Raw genomic sequence first — 13,703 nt, 5'->3', positions numbered from 1 at the left:
CTCCCAAATGTGCAAACTTAACCATGTGATATTATTATCTCCAGAGTTAACACCTATGGTATATAACACCTATGGTTAGTTGTTTCCAATAGCCACTCTTCCCTTCTTCCTCACTAACAGAAACCCAGTGTTCAGCTGCACACACGGACACCTACCTGCAAAAGACTATATACTCAGCCTCCTTTTCAGTTAAGTATGGTCAAATGACAAGATCTTGCCAATGGAATGTGAACGGAGTGAGGTTGGTGTTCTACAGATTAAAGCATGCTCTTCCTTCTGCCTCTTTCTGCTCTTTCTGCTTTTTGCCAGTTGGAATGCAGATAGAATGGCTCCTGTGGCCATGTGGCTCTGTAAGAGAAGTAGGAAGTGGAAGCTATGTATGGCGCAGTAAAAAGATAGACAGAGCCTGGGTCCCCGGCACCATCTGTTTTAGTTATCTAATGTTGCATAACAAAACACCCTAAACTTACGGGATTACAACATTGATAATTTTTGTGTTTTTAGAGACAAGGTCTTGCTCTGTTGCCCAGGCTGGAGTGCAGTGGTGTGATCATGGCTCACTGCAGCCTCAAACTCCTGGGCTCAAGCGACCCTCCTGCCTCAGCCTCCCGAGTAGCTGGGACCACAGGCATGCACCACAGCATCCAGCAAATTTCTTTTCCTTTTTTTTCTTTTAGAGACAGGGTCTCACTATGTTACCCAGGCTGGTCTCAAACTCCTGGCCTCAAACGATCCTTTGGCCTCAGCCTTGTGAAGTCCTGGGATTACAGGTGTGAGCCACTGCGCCCAGCCAATAATTATTTATTATCTTTTTTCTTTGTTTTTCTGTATTATCTTTCTTCTTTTTCACAGGTCCTGCAGGTCAGGAATTCAGGATCCACATCCAAGGAGGCTCACTCACTTGGCTGGCAAATTGGTGATGGCTGTAGGCTAGGGACCTTTGTCTCTCTCCACAGACGGCTTGAGTGTCCTCATGGCATGGTGGCTGCTGTCCCCAGAGTAAATGACTCAAGAGAACAAGGCAGGAGCTCAATGCCTTTATGAGCTAGATTCAGAAGTCACATACTGTCACTTCTGTCATATTCTTTTGGTCACATCAGTCAAATCTGATTCAATGGGGGAGGGTTCTACACACGCAGATGAATACTAGGAGGCAAGGATCATTGCTGGCAATCTTGGAGGCTGGCGACCACACTGTGGAATGCCACAGCAGCCCTACCTCCAAAGGCCTTGAATGTGAGAGAGAAATGCATTTTACTTGTCTCACTGAAGTTAAGGTTGTGAATATACACCTATGAATTCTTGACACAAACTAAGCCCTCAATAAATGCTAACTGTCATTAGTCTTTTTCTCTAAGCAGGTTGAGGCATAAGACTTTGTCTTATATTCCCCTCTCTACACACAAACATACACACATATACCGCCACCTTCTAGACTGAGGTTTGGTACAAGGTAGGTGTGGGAGGCTGTGTATTAGCCTTTTCATTCATTTGTTCAACAAGTATTCATTACATATATATACATATATATATAGAGAGAGAGAGAGAGAGAGAGAAAGAGAGAGAGAGAGAGGGATGGAGTCTTGCTCTGTCACCCAGGCTGGAGTGCAGTGGCGCGATCTCGGCTCACTGCAACCTCTGCCTCCCAGGTTCAAGCGATTCTCCTGACTCAGCCTCCTGAGTAGCTGGGATTACAGGTACACCACCACGCCTGGCTAATTTTTGTATTTTCACTAGAGACGGGGTTTCTCCATGTTGGCCAGGATGGTCTCAGACTCCTGACCTCAATGATCCACCCGCCTCGGCCACCCAAAGTGCAACAAGTATTCATTATTGCCCACATCGTGATGGAGGCAAGCACAAGGAGATGGAAAACAACCCATATCTCCATCATTGGGAAGTCAGACAATTCCAAGTGCTAGGGTCCATGTGGGGAAAGTGGTCCCTCATGCCCTGCTGCTGGGCATGTAGACTGAGGCAGCCGTCATAGAGTGCAGTAACTGTATGTATTCTCTCCACCCCAGGGATCCTGCCCCTGAGTGTATATCCCAGAGAAATACACACGGGAGTCCATGAGAGTCACACACTGCGAGTCCATCACAGCTTTGCTTGGGGAGGTGGGAACTGGAGGTAGCCAGCATCCATCACTAAAGCGGTGGGAAAAGGAGGCAAGGTGGCACACGCACACCGTGCATGCTTAGCAGCATTGGGAACCAAGGGACTTGAGCTGGACTCAGCACACAGAGCAGTGTCGAGGAAACAAAATAGCCTATGACACAGATCTATTGAAACTACTATTTATATACATTAAAAACCTCCACACACAAATCAACACCATACACATTTTATAAAGACACACATATATCCAAAGGCATGCGTCAAAGATATTGGAGTGGGTGCCCTGTTACAGGAGGGAAATGGAAGTGAGAATCAGGGATGAAGGGAGAAAAGTCAAAACATGGTGTGATGAACACAACAAGACTTTGCAGCAAGGTTGGCAAAAAGTGGCAAAGAGGCCTTCACCATCTGCTACTCTGAACACTGGCAGAGGACTAGGGATGTCTGGTCAGACCCAAAGGGACAGCATTCCAAGCAGGAAGGACAGCTGGAGCACAGGCTCAGAGTTGTGCACCACAGGTGCCTCTGAGAAACAAATGCTTTTTGTAGAAGTGAAGGGTGCCCATGGTCAGGGAGGCAGGGACCAGCCTCTGCCCTCTCAGCCTGTGACACCTGTCTCCTCCTACCTGGCAGATTCCTACTCAGCCCTCACAGGCCTCTAGGCTGCCTCAGAAGCCATGTGGTTAGGGAAGGAGCAATGGCTTTGGAGTCAGACCAATCTCAGCTCCCACATTGGCCCACCGTGTGACCTCGGGCAAGTCACTTTCCCCTCTTTGAACCTCCATTTCTTCATCTGTAAAATGGGAATAATGACAATACCTACCTCAGAAGGTTGTGTTGGGAAGGAAGTGAGATGAGCAAAATACACAAAGTACCTGCCCCTTGGAGCTTATACTCTAGTGGAGGGAGATAGGTGGTAGACAAATAAATATGTAATGTCTCTACTGCTGTATCCGCAGTACCCAGAACTGTGCCTAGCACATAGCAGGTGCTCAGTTAATATTTGTAGAATGAATAAGTGAATGAATGAAAGTCAGTGGTAAATGCTATAAAAAGAAATAAAGCAGGATAAGGGGAAAGGGAGAGCTGGGGGTGCTGGCAGTTCGGAGAAGCCATTACTGTTAGTGCTGGTGGTCAGGGAGGGCCTCCCTGAGATAAGATTTGAGTGAAGATTTGAAGGAAATGAGTGAACAAACTATGAGACTATCAGGGGCCAGGGGGGCCAGGAAGAAGTGGGCTCCAGGTTTAGTGGGGAGGCCAGTGTGGCTGAAGCAGAGTGAGGGACAGAGAATGGGGGAAGCTGAGGTCCCCTGTGTAGGTGAGCTGAGAATGTGGTAGGAGTCCCCTCCCACTCCCAGGGACAAGACCTAGAAAAGTCAATGCTGCTCAGCCCTTTCCCAGGCAGTTGGCTGGGGCCAGCCCCTAAAAACAGTAGCACAAACTCCTCTCAGGTACTGAGCACTCCTGTGTGCCAGGCCCAGCTCTACTGGCACAAACTCATGGAACATCACCAGCCCTGGGAATGGGTACTATTATTATCTCATTTTCAGAGCAGGCAACTGAGACTCTGGGAAGCAGCTAACCTTGGAACCGGAACTGGGTCTCTCTGATACCAGACCCTGGCTTGCTCCTACCACATTGTCTTGAAATCCTTTGTTTACAGCTCGCCTTCCCCTCTCGGCTGCAGAAGGCCTGTCTCAGTCTCATTCATGGTTTTCTTCTACTCCCAGGGTCCCAAGTGTCAAAATCTGCCTAAGGAGCAAATAAATGAATGAGCCTACAAGGCAAGCCCCTCTTCGCCTTCCGGGCCCAGTTCACGCCTTGGTTGGCATCTCCAGTTGGAGGTGGAATTGGGAGGGGGCTGGACAGAGGAATTTCAAGCTGCCTGAGGGTCAGGAGCAGAGAGGAGGGGGAGAAGGGGGAGAAAGCGAAAGTGAAGTGAGCTGGGAGCCCCTGTGAGGAGGCGCAGACAGGGAAGGAAATCTCCCGGTAATAATTCATCGGCTCAGGAAGCAGCAGCCTGGCCTGGGGCTGTGTGTGGGACCAGCCCTGCGGGGAGGGGGCCCATGCTGGCTGTTTTCCTCCTCCCCAAAGCCCAGCCTGGCCGGGGTCACGGTCAAATGCTGGCGGTGGGGGGATCCAGGTGTGGGAACAGACTCTCCCGCAGACCCTGGGTCCTAAGGGGCTCCTCCTCCCGGCAGTCATGGGAAATCCCTCGCTCCCTCTTCTTCCCCTAATTCTGGCCTGGATCAGGGAAGCCAGGAAAGCACAGCATGGCAGAGCTGCAGGCATCGTCAGGAAAACAGACGCCCAGAGGAGCCAAAATGCACCTAGAAGCCTTTCAACTCCACTCCCTGCGCTCTGTCTGCTACACCGGCTGCCATTCGGGCTTATTTTCAAGGCCAAGTGGATGCTGGTTTAGCTAGTGCCTGGAGAGAGCTGAGCAGCAGGCACGAGTGAGATCGAGACCCCGGCAACCACCGTTGGCTCAGCAATTCTCTGAGGAGGACACATCAGGCTGAACAATCTAAGGTTTCTAGAAGGCAAGCAGGCATCGAGGAAAGATAGCCCGTGTGTGTGTGATGGGATGGTGGTGGTAGGATTCCAAGAGGTAGTGAAACCGGACAGGCTGGAGCTAGCGCTCCCACTCCCACCTGTACGACTGAAGGCCGGAGCTCTCTGACCTGTAACTCAGGGCTGCCATCCTGCAGCCTCAGCTGGGCGCAGTAGAGTACATAGCACCGAGTCTGGTACACAGTAGTTCCTTAACCAAAACGTCAGATCCGTGAGGGTGAAGAATTTATTTTGTTAATGGCTGTATCCTCAGACCTAAAACCATGTCTGACACATAGTAGGGACCCAACGAATATTTGTTGAAAAAACGAACGAACTACTGGTGTTTGTGTATTGTGGTTTTGTTTTGCTTTTTTTTTCTTCTTCTTTTTAAGTTTGTCTTCAGGGACAAGACACTGTCGAATCCTCATTTGGAAAGATTATAGCTTTTCTCCAAGTGTTCTCCACGGACACCACCACTATCACCAATGGCTTGTTACAAAATGTAGGTTCCTGGGCCCATTCCAGAACTGCTCAATCAGAATGGGAGCAATTTGGGATTCTGTAATAGCAAAAGCCCCTTCCCCAGTTCTTACGCACGTGAAAGTTGCAGAACTACAGGATTAGAATTGGAGGGCAGGAAGACACGAGCTGCTTCTCTGCAATCTGAACGTTCCGAACGAGGAAACTGAGGCCCAGAGGGGAGAAAGGGATCTGCCCGCGTCTCCCAGGTGGTCCAGGCTGGAGACAAAAAGTTCGGATCTGGGCCCACCCCGGCCGACCCTCTCAGACCTCCAGCATCTGCCGGGCTAGCCAGCCGGGAACGGGAGCCTTCGGGGTGGGCCACCGGCTCCCGGGCCGCTTTCAACCTGGGGAACGGAGGCGGTGGGAGCGTCGCCATTGGCCAGGGCGCGGCGGACGCCTCCCCATTGGCCGGGCGGAGCCCTCCGCCCCCGGCCGGGGCGGCCTTGCCATTGGCCCCTCCCTCGCCTATAAGGCGGGGGCCGGCGGGGCCGTGGGAGCGCGCGGGAGCGCACGGCGGGGCGCGGCCGACGCTGGGACGCGGCGCACGGAGGGACGCGGCCGGCGCCCATGGCGTTCGCGCTGCTGCGGCCCGTCGGCGCGCACGTGCTGTACCCGGACGTGCGGCTGCTGAGCGAGGACGAGGAGAACCGCAGCGAGAGCGACGCGTCGGACCAGTCGTTCGGCTGCTGCGAGGGCCTGGAGGCGGCGCGGCGCGGCCCGGGCCCCGGGGGCGGGCGGCGGGCGGGCGGCGGCGGCGGCGCGGGCCCCGTGGTGGTGGTGCGACAGCGGCAGGCGGCCAACGCGCGGGAGCGGGACCGCACTCAGAGCGTGAACACGGCCTTTACGGCGCTGCGCACGCTCATCCCCACCGAGCCGGTGGACCGCAAGCTGTCCAAGATCGAGACGCTGCGCCTGGCGTCCAGCTACATCGCGCACCTGGCCAACGTGCTGCTGCTGGGCGACTCGGCCGACGACGGGCAGCCGTGCTTCCGCGCCGCCGGCAGTGCCAAGAGCGCCGTCCCCGCCGCCGCCGACGGCGGCCGCCAGCCGCGCTCCATCTGCACCTTCTGCCTCAGCAACCAGCGCAAGGGGGTGAGTGTGCTGCGTCCCTCACTGCGGCCGCCAGGTCGGGGTAGGCGGGGGACAGCGCCTCTCCGGGAACCGGAGAGGTGCAGGGGTCCCCAACGAGGCCAGGGGGAAGCGACGTGGAATTCGTGCAGGGTGCGGCGCCCCAAGCCCAGGGTCTGGCGTGAAATAGAACCACTGACTGAATGCCCTGTCCCCCAAACAGAAGGATGCAGGAAAACCCAGAGTTCGGGTCTGATTTAACTGCTCAGTGTGGGATATCCCCTCCAACGAAAGGTGTGCTGGTACTTCCTTCCCGTTGGGAAGACGGCATGAGGACTGAATAACAAAGACCATCTTTTATGGAGTCTTCCTCTGTGCTGATGCGCTCCACATCCACTTTTTTGCCTTCACAAGAATCCCTTCGGGCAGGTAGTTTTTCTGCCCGTTTTATCCTGATGAGGATCTGAGCATCAGAGATGGGATCACCTGCCCACATTTACTCAGCTGGGAAGCCGGGGTGCTGGCCCTGGGCTTGCCCGGTGTGTGTTGCCCCCACCTTGAAATAATTGTCCCCTGTCCTAAGGTCTAACCCAAGAGCAGGAGACTGAGAAGAAAGGAGGCCACAAACCCCCAACAGAGAGCCTGAGGTACCCAGCGGATGAGCAGTAGGAGTGAAGAAGGGGCCCTCTGAGAGTCCCCAGCCCCCAAAAGGACGTGGTGTTGGGAGAGGGCACTCTTGGGTCAGCTGGAGGGAGCCGGTGTGCAGCTCCTGCAATGTGTCCTGGGCAAGAAAGTGGTAGGGGTGGGCGGGGGCTGTGTGGCAGCAGAGGTGGCCTCTTGGCTGAAACCTTGCCCAGGCTCCAAGGAACCTGCTTCATCCCCTGACCGTGTGCCTTTCTGGCCTGGGCTTTTCCTACAGTAAAGAAGCCTGTCTAACAACTTGTATTCCAGCAGCTACCATTTACATCCGGGGAAACTGAGGCTGAGAGAGTACTGACTTTTGGTGGCCAAGTGGAAGGGCATGGGGAATTGGAGTTAGGCCCCTGACTCCCTGCTGTTTGGTTCTCACAGCTGCCCTTGGTCCCTTGCTTCACCCTGTTCTGCGGAGGCCTCTGCATCTTGGCCTGAGACCACCCTCTGTCTGGCTCATCAGACATCCAGCCTGGTTGCTCAACACTTGGCTGCCTCAGTTGCCCTGAATCGGTCTTCTTAGCCTCAGGCTTGTGCCCTCTTCAGGGTCCCTGCTGCTCCCAGCTGTGGGCCCCTGTCAGTGCCCCAGGCTGGGCTGAGAAGCCAGGAGTGGGCCTTTAAGGCTTCCTGGGATGGGAGGGCCTGAAGGGGCTCTCAAGGATACTCCCTGACTGCCTTTCACCCATTCATTCCAGTTAGCAACCCTTAGCTACCCAACAGCTGCCTTCTGTTGGCTCTGAGAACCCCAGAGAAGCAGGTTGTAGGTCCCCACCCTTCCACCAGTCAGGACCTGACAGTACAGCCCCAGGGTCAGGGCAGGGAGATGAAGATGAGGATGCTGTGGTCTGATGGTGGGGGAGGGGAAGCACAAAGGGATTCTCAGAGCCCAGAGAAAGCCTCCAACCCGGGGTGAGTGCTGACAGGGTTTCTGTGTCTCATTTCTGAAGGATGCTTTAGAACAGGGGCAGGCCAATGAAGGGGTATGAAAGGGTGTTCTAGGATTGGGGCATACAGCAAGAGCTCAGGCCTAGAGAAGGAAGAGGGAAGAGGTTAAAAGTGGCAGGAGTGCAGAGGGGGAGCACAATGGCCAATAACAGCAGTGACAGCAGCCTTCATGAGCACTGATCTGTGCTAGGCGCTCTTTATGAGTTATCATTAAAATCTTGCAACAGCCAGGAATGAGGTGCTGCGGTTATCCCCACTTGCTTAGAGGTGCTGCCAGTGGCGCAGAGACACACAGTCAGTGATGGAACCAGGATTCACTCAGGCCTGCCTGTTGGGACGTGGGATAGGTTACAGGGGGAAGTCCCTGTAACTGTCATGTGTCCACCCCCATAGCAAGCAGGCTGGGGGACTTCTCTGCAGGTCTCAGGCCTGTCCCACAGCTCACAGGGGCCTCCCCTGGGCCTGGCCGCTTCCCTGGGATCTGTCTATGGGACCAAGAACTCAGCCAAATTTGGCTGTAGAAACCATGCTCTCAACCCCACGGTCTCCTCTGGGAATAGGCGAGAGGGGCAATCCTGGCCAGCTATGGCCCCTTGAAGACTCTGCTGGAAGAAAACTGGCTGTCTTGGGGAGCTCTTGCTCCCTTCTGAGCTTTGGGGGCCAGAGAGCTTTAAGACCCAAGACCCCGTTCCTTCACCCTGAGCCACCACCTCCCTCCCATCCTGGCCAGTCTGGAATTGGGGTTGCCGTGGAAACAGTTCCCTGTAGCATCATTCTGTTGAAGGAGGGGTTAGGTGTGGCCCTCTGTGGTAGAATTAGCAAGTGGGACGTGGAAAGGGGGTTCTTGTCTCTGCCCTGTTTTCCCTTTGTCACCTGGGGGTGAGGATTGGACAGGATCATCTTGTAAGGCTCTCCCCTGTTGGTATACCCAGAGGGTAGCTGGGACCAGGAGGCACTGTCAATAGATGATGCTGATAATAATACTTATGAACATTTATTGAACATTTACTATGTTCCCAACACTGTGCCAAGGCTTTACCTAGACTAGCCTGTGTAATCCTGTGTTAGCTTGTGTGATCCTGTAAAGTAATTCCCCTTTACGGGGGGGAAACTGAGGCTCAGTGAGATGAAATCACTTGCCTGAGGTCCAGTAGTTGGCCCTTGGCAAAGTAGGGATCGAAGCCTAGGTCTGTCTCACTTGAGCCTAACTCGTAACCGTGGTGCTTCCCGAAGACCCTTGGTGCTAAGTTCCTAAGGGACAAACAAAATGGGGTCTTGTCAGGACTTTTTTTTTTTTTTTTTGCGATGGAGTCTCGCTCTGTCGCCCAGGCTGGAGTACAATGGCACGATCTCAACTCACTGCAGCCTCCGCCTCCTGGGTTCAAGCAGTTCTCCTGCCCCAGCCTCCCAAGTAGCTGGGATTACAGGTGCCAGCCACCACACCTGGCTAATTTTTTGTATTTTTAGTAGAGACGGGGTTTTGCCATGTTGGCCAGGCTGGTCTCGAACTCCTGGCCTCAGGTGATCCGCCTGCCTTGGCCTCCCAAAAGTGCTGGGATTACAGGCATGAGCCACCATACCCGGCCGTCGAGACCTCTTCTAAGCACACTTAGCAGCTTACACAGCTGCATTCACATTCGACTGCACCTTGAGATGGCAAGTAAAATCATTTTGTCCCCATTTCATAGATGAAGAAACTGAGGTTCAGGGAGGTGAACAGTCCCAGCATTCTTCTGGGACCCTAGGTCTCCAGCTGACCTCCAGACTTGGGGTGGGAGGGGGCGGCTCTCCCTGTCCCTGAGCACTTAAAGAGTAAAAGAGGGGAAGGCCAGTTTTCTAATTCAGCCTTAATATTGCACCCCCTCCCCTATCTGCCCTTCTCAGCCACTCCTGCCAGAGTTTGTCTGAGAAGCCCAAGCCCCAGGCTCTGCTGGGACTGTGGCCTCAGCCCTCAAAATAGCCCTGCCTGTGAGTGAACATGCTGTCCCTGGGCTGCAAGAGCCTCGAGGGAGGCTGGGCTCGCATCTGGATGGATCTGCCCCAACCTGGACCTGGGGGTGGAGGGGGCAGGGGACAGAGCTCCCAGATGGTCAGCTGTTTCTCTAAGTGGGCTGAGAAAGCTGCCTGTTCCTCCATCATCTAGCCAGGCTCAGGGTGATGAGCATTTACAGTGGGATTTCAGACACTATCATGTCCTGGAAACAGGACAGATTGTTGGACAACATAGATTTCTAGCCCAGCTCTTTTACAACTGGCTGGGTGCCTCTGGGCCAGTCATTCAGTGGCTGGAGGCCTCAAAAGAGGGGGTGCTTTAACATCTGTGACCTCTCTGGCTTACGGTGAGGATGAAACCCATGTGTCCAGTCTGAAAATATCAATGAGAAGAGCTGGTAGAGACAGCCCCTGTAAGGACTGATGGTTTCAGGGACTGCCGCCATTAGCCCATCTTCCAATGGCTGCCACTTAATTCAGGCGGCCTTGATTGGTGCCTGCTCCAAGTCAGGTCCTGGGCCAAGAGAGCCCAGGCTGGAAGTGGGACCACAGAGTGAAGAACTCCTTTTCCCTACCACTCCCTGAGATCCCAGTCCAGATGGGGAGACAAAGGAGAGACCCTGCCTTGTCCTTCTGAGATTCATCCCCATGGAATGTCCCCAGAAAGGCAGGAAGTGCTAGGCAATTTCAGGAACAGAGAAACCTTTCCAGGGAGACAAGACCTGAGAGCACATTCCTGGGAAAGGGGACGCCCTGAGGGAAGTCAAGGAGGCCAGAAACCGAGTCCCCTTTTAAAGGTGGACAAGTGAGCCGCTAGGCATGCGGTCAGGCAGGGGGAGGACCACTGTGGGGTGTGCTTGTTTTGCCCGTGTAAAATATTATGCTTTAAAATATATTGGATTTTTTTTAAGCAACAGATCATATGGGAAAGAAGTAGAAAAGGTAAAAAAGTATAGCGTGAATACAAAAATTAGCCGGGCGTGGTCGTGGGCCCCTGTAGTCCCAGCTACTCGGGAGGATGAGGCAGGAGAATCACTTGAACCCGGGAGGCAGAGGTTGCAGTGAGCTGAGATTGTGCCACTGCATTCCAGCCTGGCAACAGAGCAAGACTCCATCTCAAAAAACAGTATAGCATGAGAGAGCCTCCCTCCCATCCTCTCTCCATCATCAAATTCCTCTCTGAAGAAACCCACTCACAATTTCCCATGTGTACTTCTCTCCAGCGATCACAGCACACAGGCGCATTCAGCCTGCCCCTTGCTTTTGTCCCTAAACATTGTCATTTGGCAGCAGCCCGTATCAGTCCAGAAAGGGTTTCTTCTGCTTTCTGTTGCAGAGAACTTGATCGTGTGGCTGAACTGTGATTTATTTATCAAGATCCCCCTTGAGGGATACAGAGGTTAGTTCCAGTGTTCACACTGGCCTAATCGAACCTCCTTATACTCTTTCTCCCCTTCTGCAGGGTGGCCGTCGTGACCTGGGGGGCAGCTGCTTGAAGGTGAGGGGGGTGGCCCCCCTTCGAGGGCCACGGAGATGAGCCTGGACCCTGGAGAAGGAGGCCAGGAGCCAGCCACTGGCTGGACAGGGAAGAAGACCCCAGGAGCCAAGCCCACCCCTTCTTTGTGTAGGGACCAGGGGACCATGGCCTGGGTCCCGGACACTCTGGGCAGGGCCCTCGGGACATCTCCACCCGATCCTGGAGAGCTGGGAGGATCCATTCAGCCTGCCCAGCTCTGGCTGGTCAGAGACAAGGCAGAACTTTTGGAAAAACAAAGACTGTTGGTGACAGAGGGTGTGCGTGTATCTGAGCGTGAGTGTGAGTGTGTGTGAGAGAGAACTGGTGAGTTTAAAATAAAAGCTATTTTTAAATAAAAGACATCGTTCTGAGCTGAGGAGAGTCCCATGGACATCGGAGGTCAGAGGTGGGCCCTCCCCTGGACCTAGAGAGAGGCACAGATGTTCTAGGGGCTGCCCTGAGCCCTGGAGGGGTAGGGGTGGGGCAGGGGAAGGCAGGCAGAGCCCCCTCTCCGGGCGCCATAACCAAACTTTCCTCAGTCTGCTATTTATCAGATGTTCTTAACAACTGTTAGGCGTCTGATATGGTTGGTAAAGAAATCTTAATTTTATTTATTTTTGAATAAGGCCTGTGTTCATTTCATTCACATGGTTCAAAACTCAGAAGGTACCAGAGGGTATGTGTTGAAAAGTCTCCGTGCCCCTGTCCTCCAGCCACCAGCTCTCCTCTCTGCAAGCAGCCTAGGGCACCAGTTTCCTGTGATGTCCCATTCACTATGAATGATCAGGCAAATACACAAATGACAGCACATCGTACACACTTTTGGCTCCTTCTTTTTTTCCTTAACCTAGCTTGGTATCATCCCAAGTCAGTACCTAAAGGGTATTTCATTTCTTCCTGAGCTGCTTATTATTCCATTTTGTGAACATGCCATCCTTTAACCCATCCCTCTTTGATGCTGTCACCAACAAGCCATGTGGTTTTCCACAAGTGCAAATGAGTGCATGCTAAAGGGGAATATTCTTACCCCTGTGTTAGCTGAAATGCTTTAGAAGGCCGATGACACCCAGAGGCACGTGGCAGGGTGACACCCTGAGGTCCGTCCACCTTTGAAGCCTACAGCAGCTCCTTCCTCGCCCTGGAGATGCCCCAGGTGGAAAGCCAGCACCTGTTACCCCAATTACACTCCCAGGAGCCCTGGGAGGTGAGCGCTGGTGTCTCCCCCACTGCAGACCCAGCAGAGACAGCGATGCGTCAGCTGATCAGTGCAGCTAGGAGTTCTTGGCTCTCGGGCTGGGGCTGTGTCCCTGTGAGGTCAGGATCAGAGAAGCTCGAGAGGCCCGAGGGTGGGAGAGCCAGGGAAAGGCCAGGGCAGCCACCCTCTCCTCAGCAAGGTGCATTCATATGCCTATTTCAACAGTTTATTTATTTAACAAACACTTTTATTTTTATTTTTTTAGAGACAGGGTCTCACTGTGTTGCCCAGGCTGGTCTCAAACTCCTGAGCTCAAGTGATCTATTTCATGTTTACTGACTGCACTCTGGCCCCAGAGTCCACGTTCGTATCCCCTCTGTTCTGCCTCTACCCCACTCCCCTGCGTTTGACCATCTGAGCCTGAATTGTGGCTCCGATTTTGCAAATTGACAAACAGATTGCCAATACCCTCTGTGTGGCAGGCACTATGCCAGATGCCACAGGAATGAGCCCGACCAACCTGGTCTTCCTCACAGATGAAAACCGAGGCCCAGGGAGATCAAGGGAGTTGTGGAATTGCCAGTCCCTAGGCTGGAGCAGGCCATGAAATTACCATGCTTAATTCCTTTGGTGTAAGAAGTAGAGGAAGGAGGGCCCCAGGGGGCCGGGGTCCCCCACCCAGGAGAGCTTTCCAAGCACCCTCTACCTCACTTCCCCGCTGTTCCAGGGACACTGGTCGTGCTTATCCTGTGTCCCGGCGTGGCTGTGCTTCCCCCTTTGGGAGCTGATTAGGAAAGCACATTGCTCCCCCTGCGCCTACCCTGGCCAGGTACAGCCAGCCTCTGGCAAAGCCACAGGAAAAGGACTGTGGCCTTGTCAATGGCAGGAAGCCTGGGAGTGGGGGCAGAGCAGACACTTGGGTGCTCTGGCTGGAGGCCCACTCCGCCACCAGATTTGCTGGGTGACCCCAGAGGTGTTGCTTGACCCCTCTGGGCCTCCCTGGCTCAGTCTCTAACTAGTAAGAGCAGCTAGAACAGAAAGATAAGTATTTGTTTTGCTTTGTGAGATAGTTTTTAATAGACCCTGTATGCATTGGTAAGT

General features: G+C 53.7%; 1 protein-coding gene across 1 annotated transcript; it reads left to right on the top strand.

Moving 5' to 3' along the window:
• Positions 1-5,691: 5,691 nt before the first annotated feature.
• Positions 5,692-11,765, top strand: TCF15 (transcription factor 15). The gene is made up of 2 exons (XM_003821367.5): positions 5,692-6,288; positions 11,354-11,765. The coding sequence occupies exons 1-2, from the start codon at positions 5,764-5,766 to the stop codon at positions 11,426-11,428; spliced, it is 600 nt and encodes a 199-aa protein (XP_003821415.2). The 5' UTR covers positions 5,692-5,763; the 3' UTR covers positions 11,429-11,765.
• The last annotated feature ends 1,938 nt before the right edge of the window (positions 11,766-13,703 follow it).

The sequence above is a fragment of the Pan paniscus genome, chromosome 21 (assembly GCF_029289425.2).
Source record: "Pan paniscus chromosome 21, NHGRI_mPanPan1-v2.0_pri, whole genome shotgun sequence".
Taxonomy (NCBI): domain Eukaryota; kingdom Metazoa; phylum Chordata; class Mammalia; order Primates; family Hominidae; genus Pan; species Pan paniscus.
The sequence above is the reverse complement of the archived record's forward strand: the minus strand, read 5'-3'. Positions and strand labels throughout refer to the sequence as shown.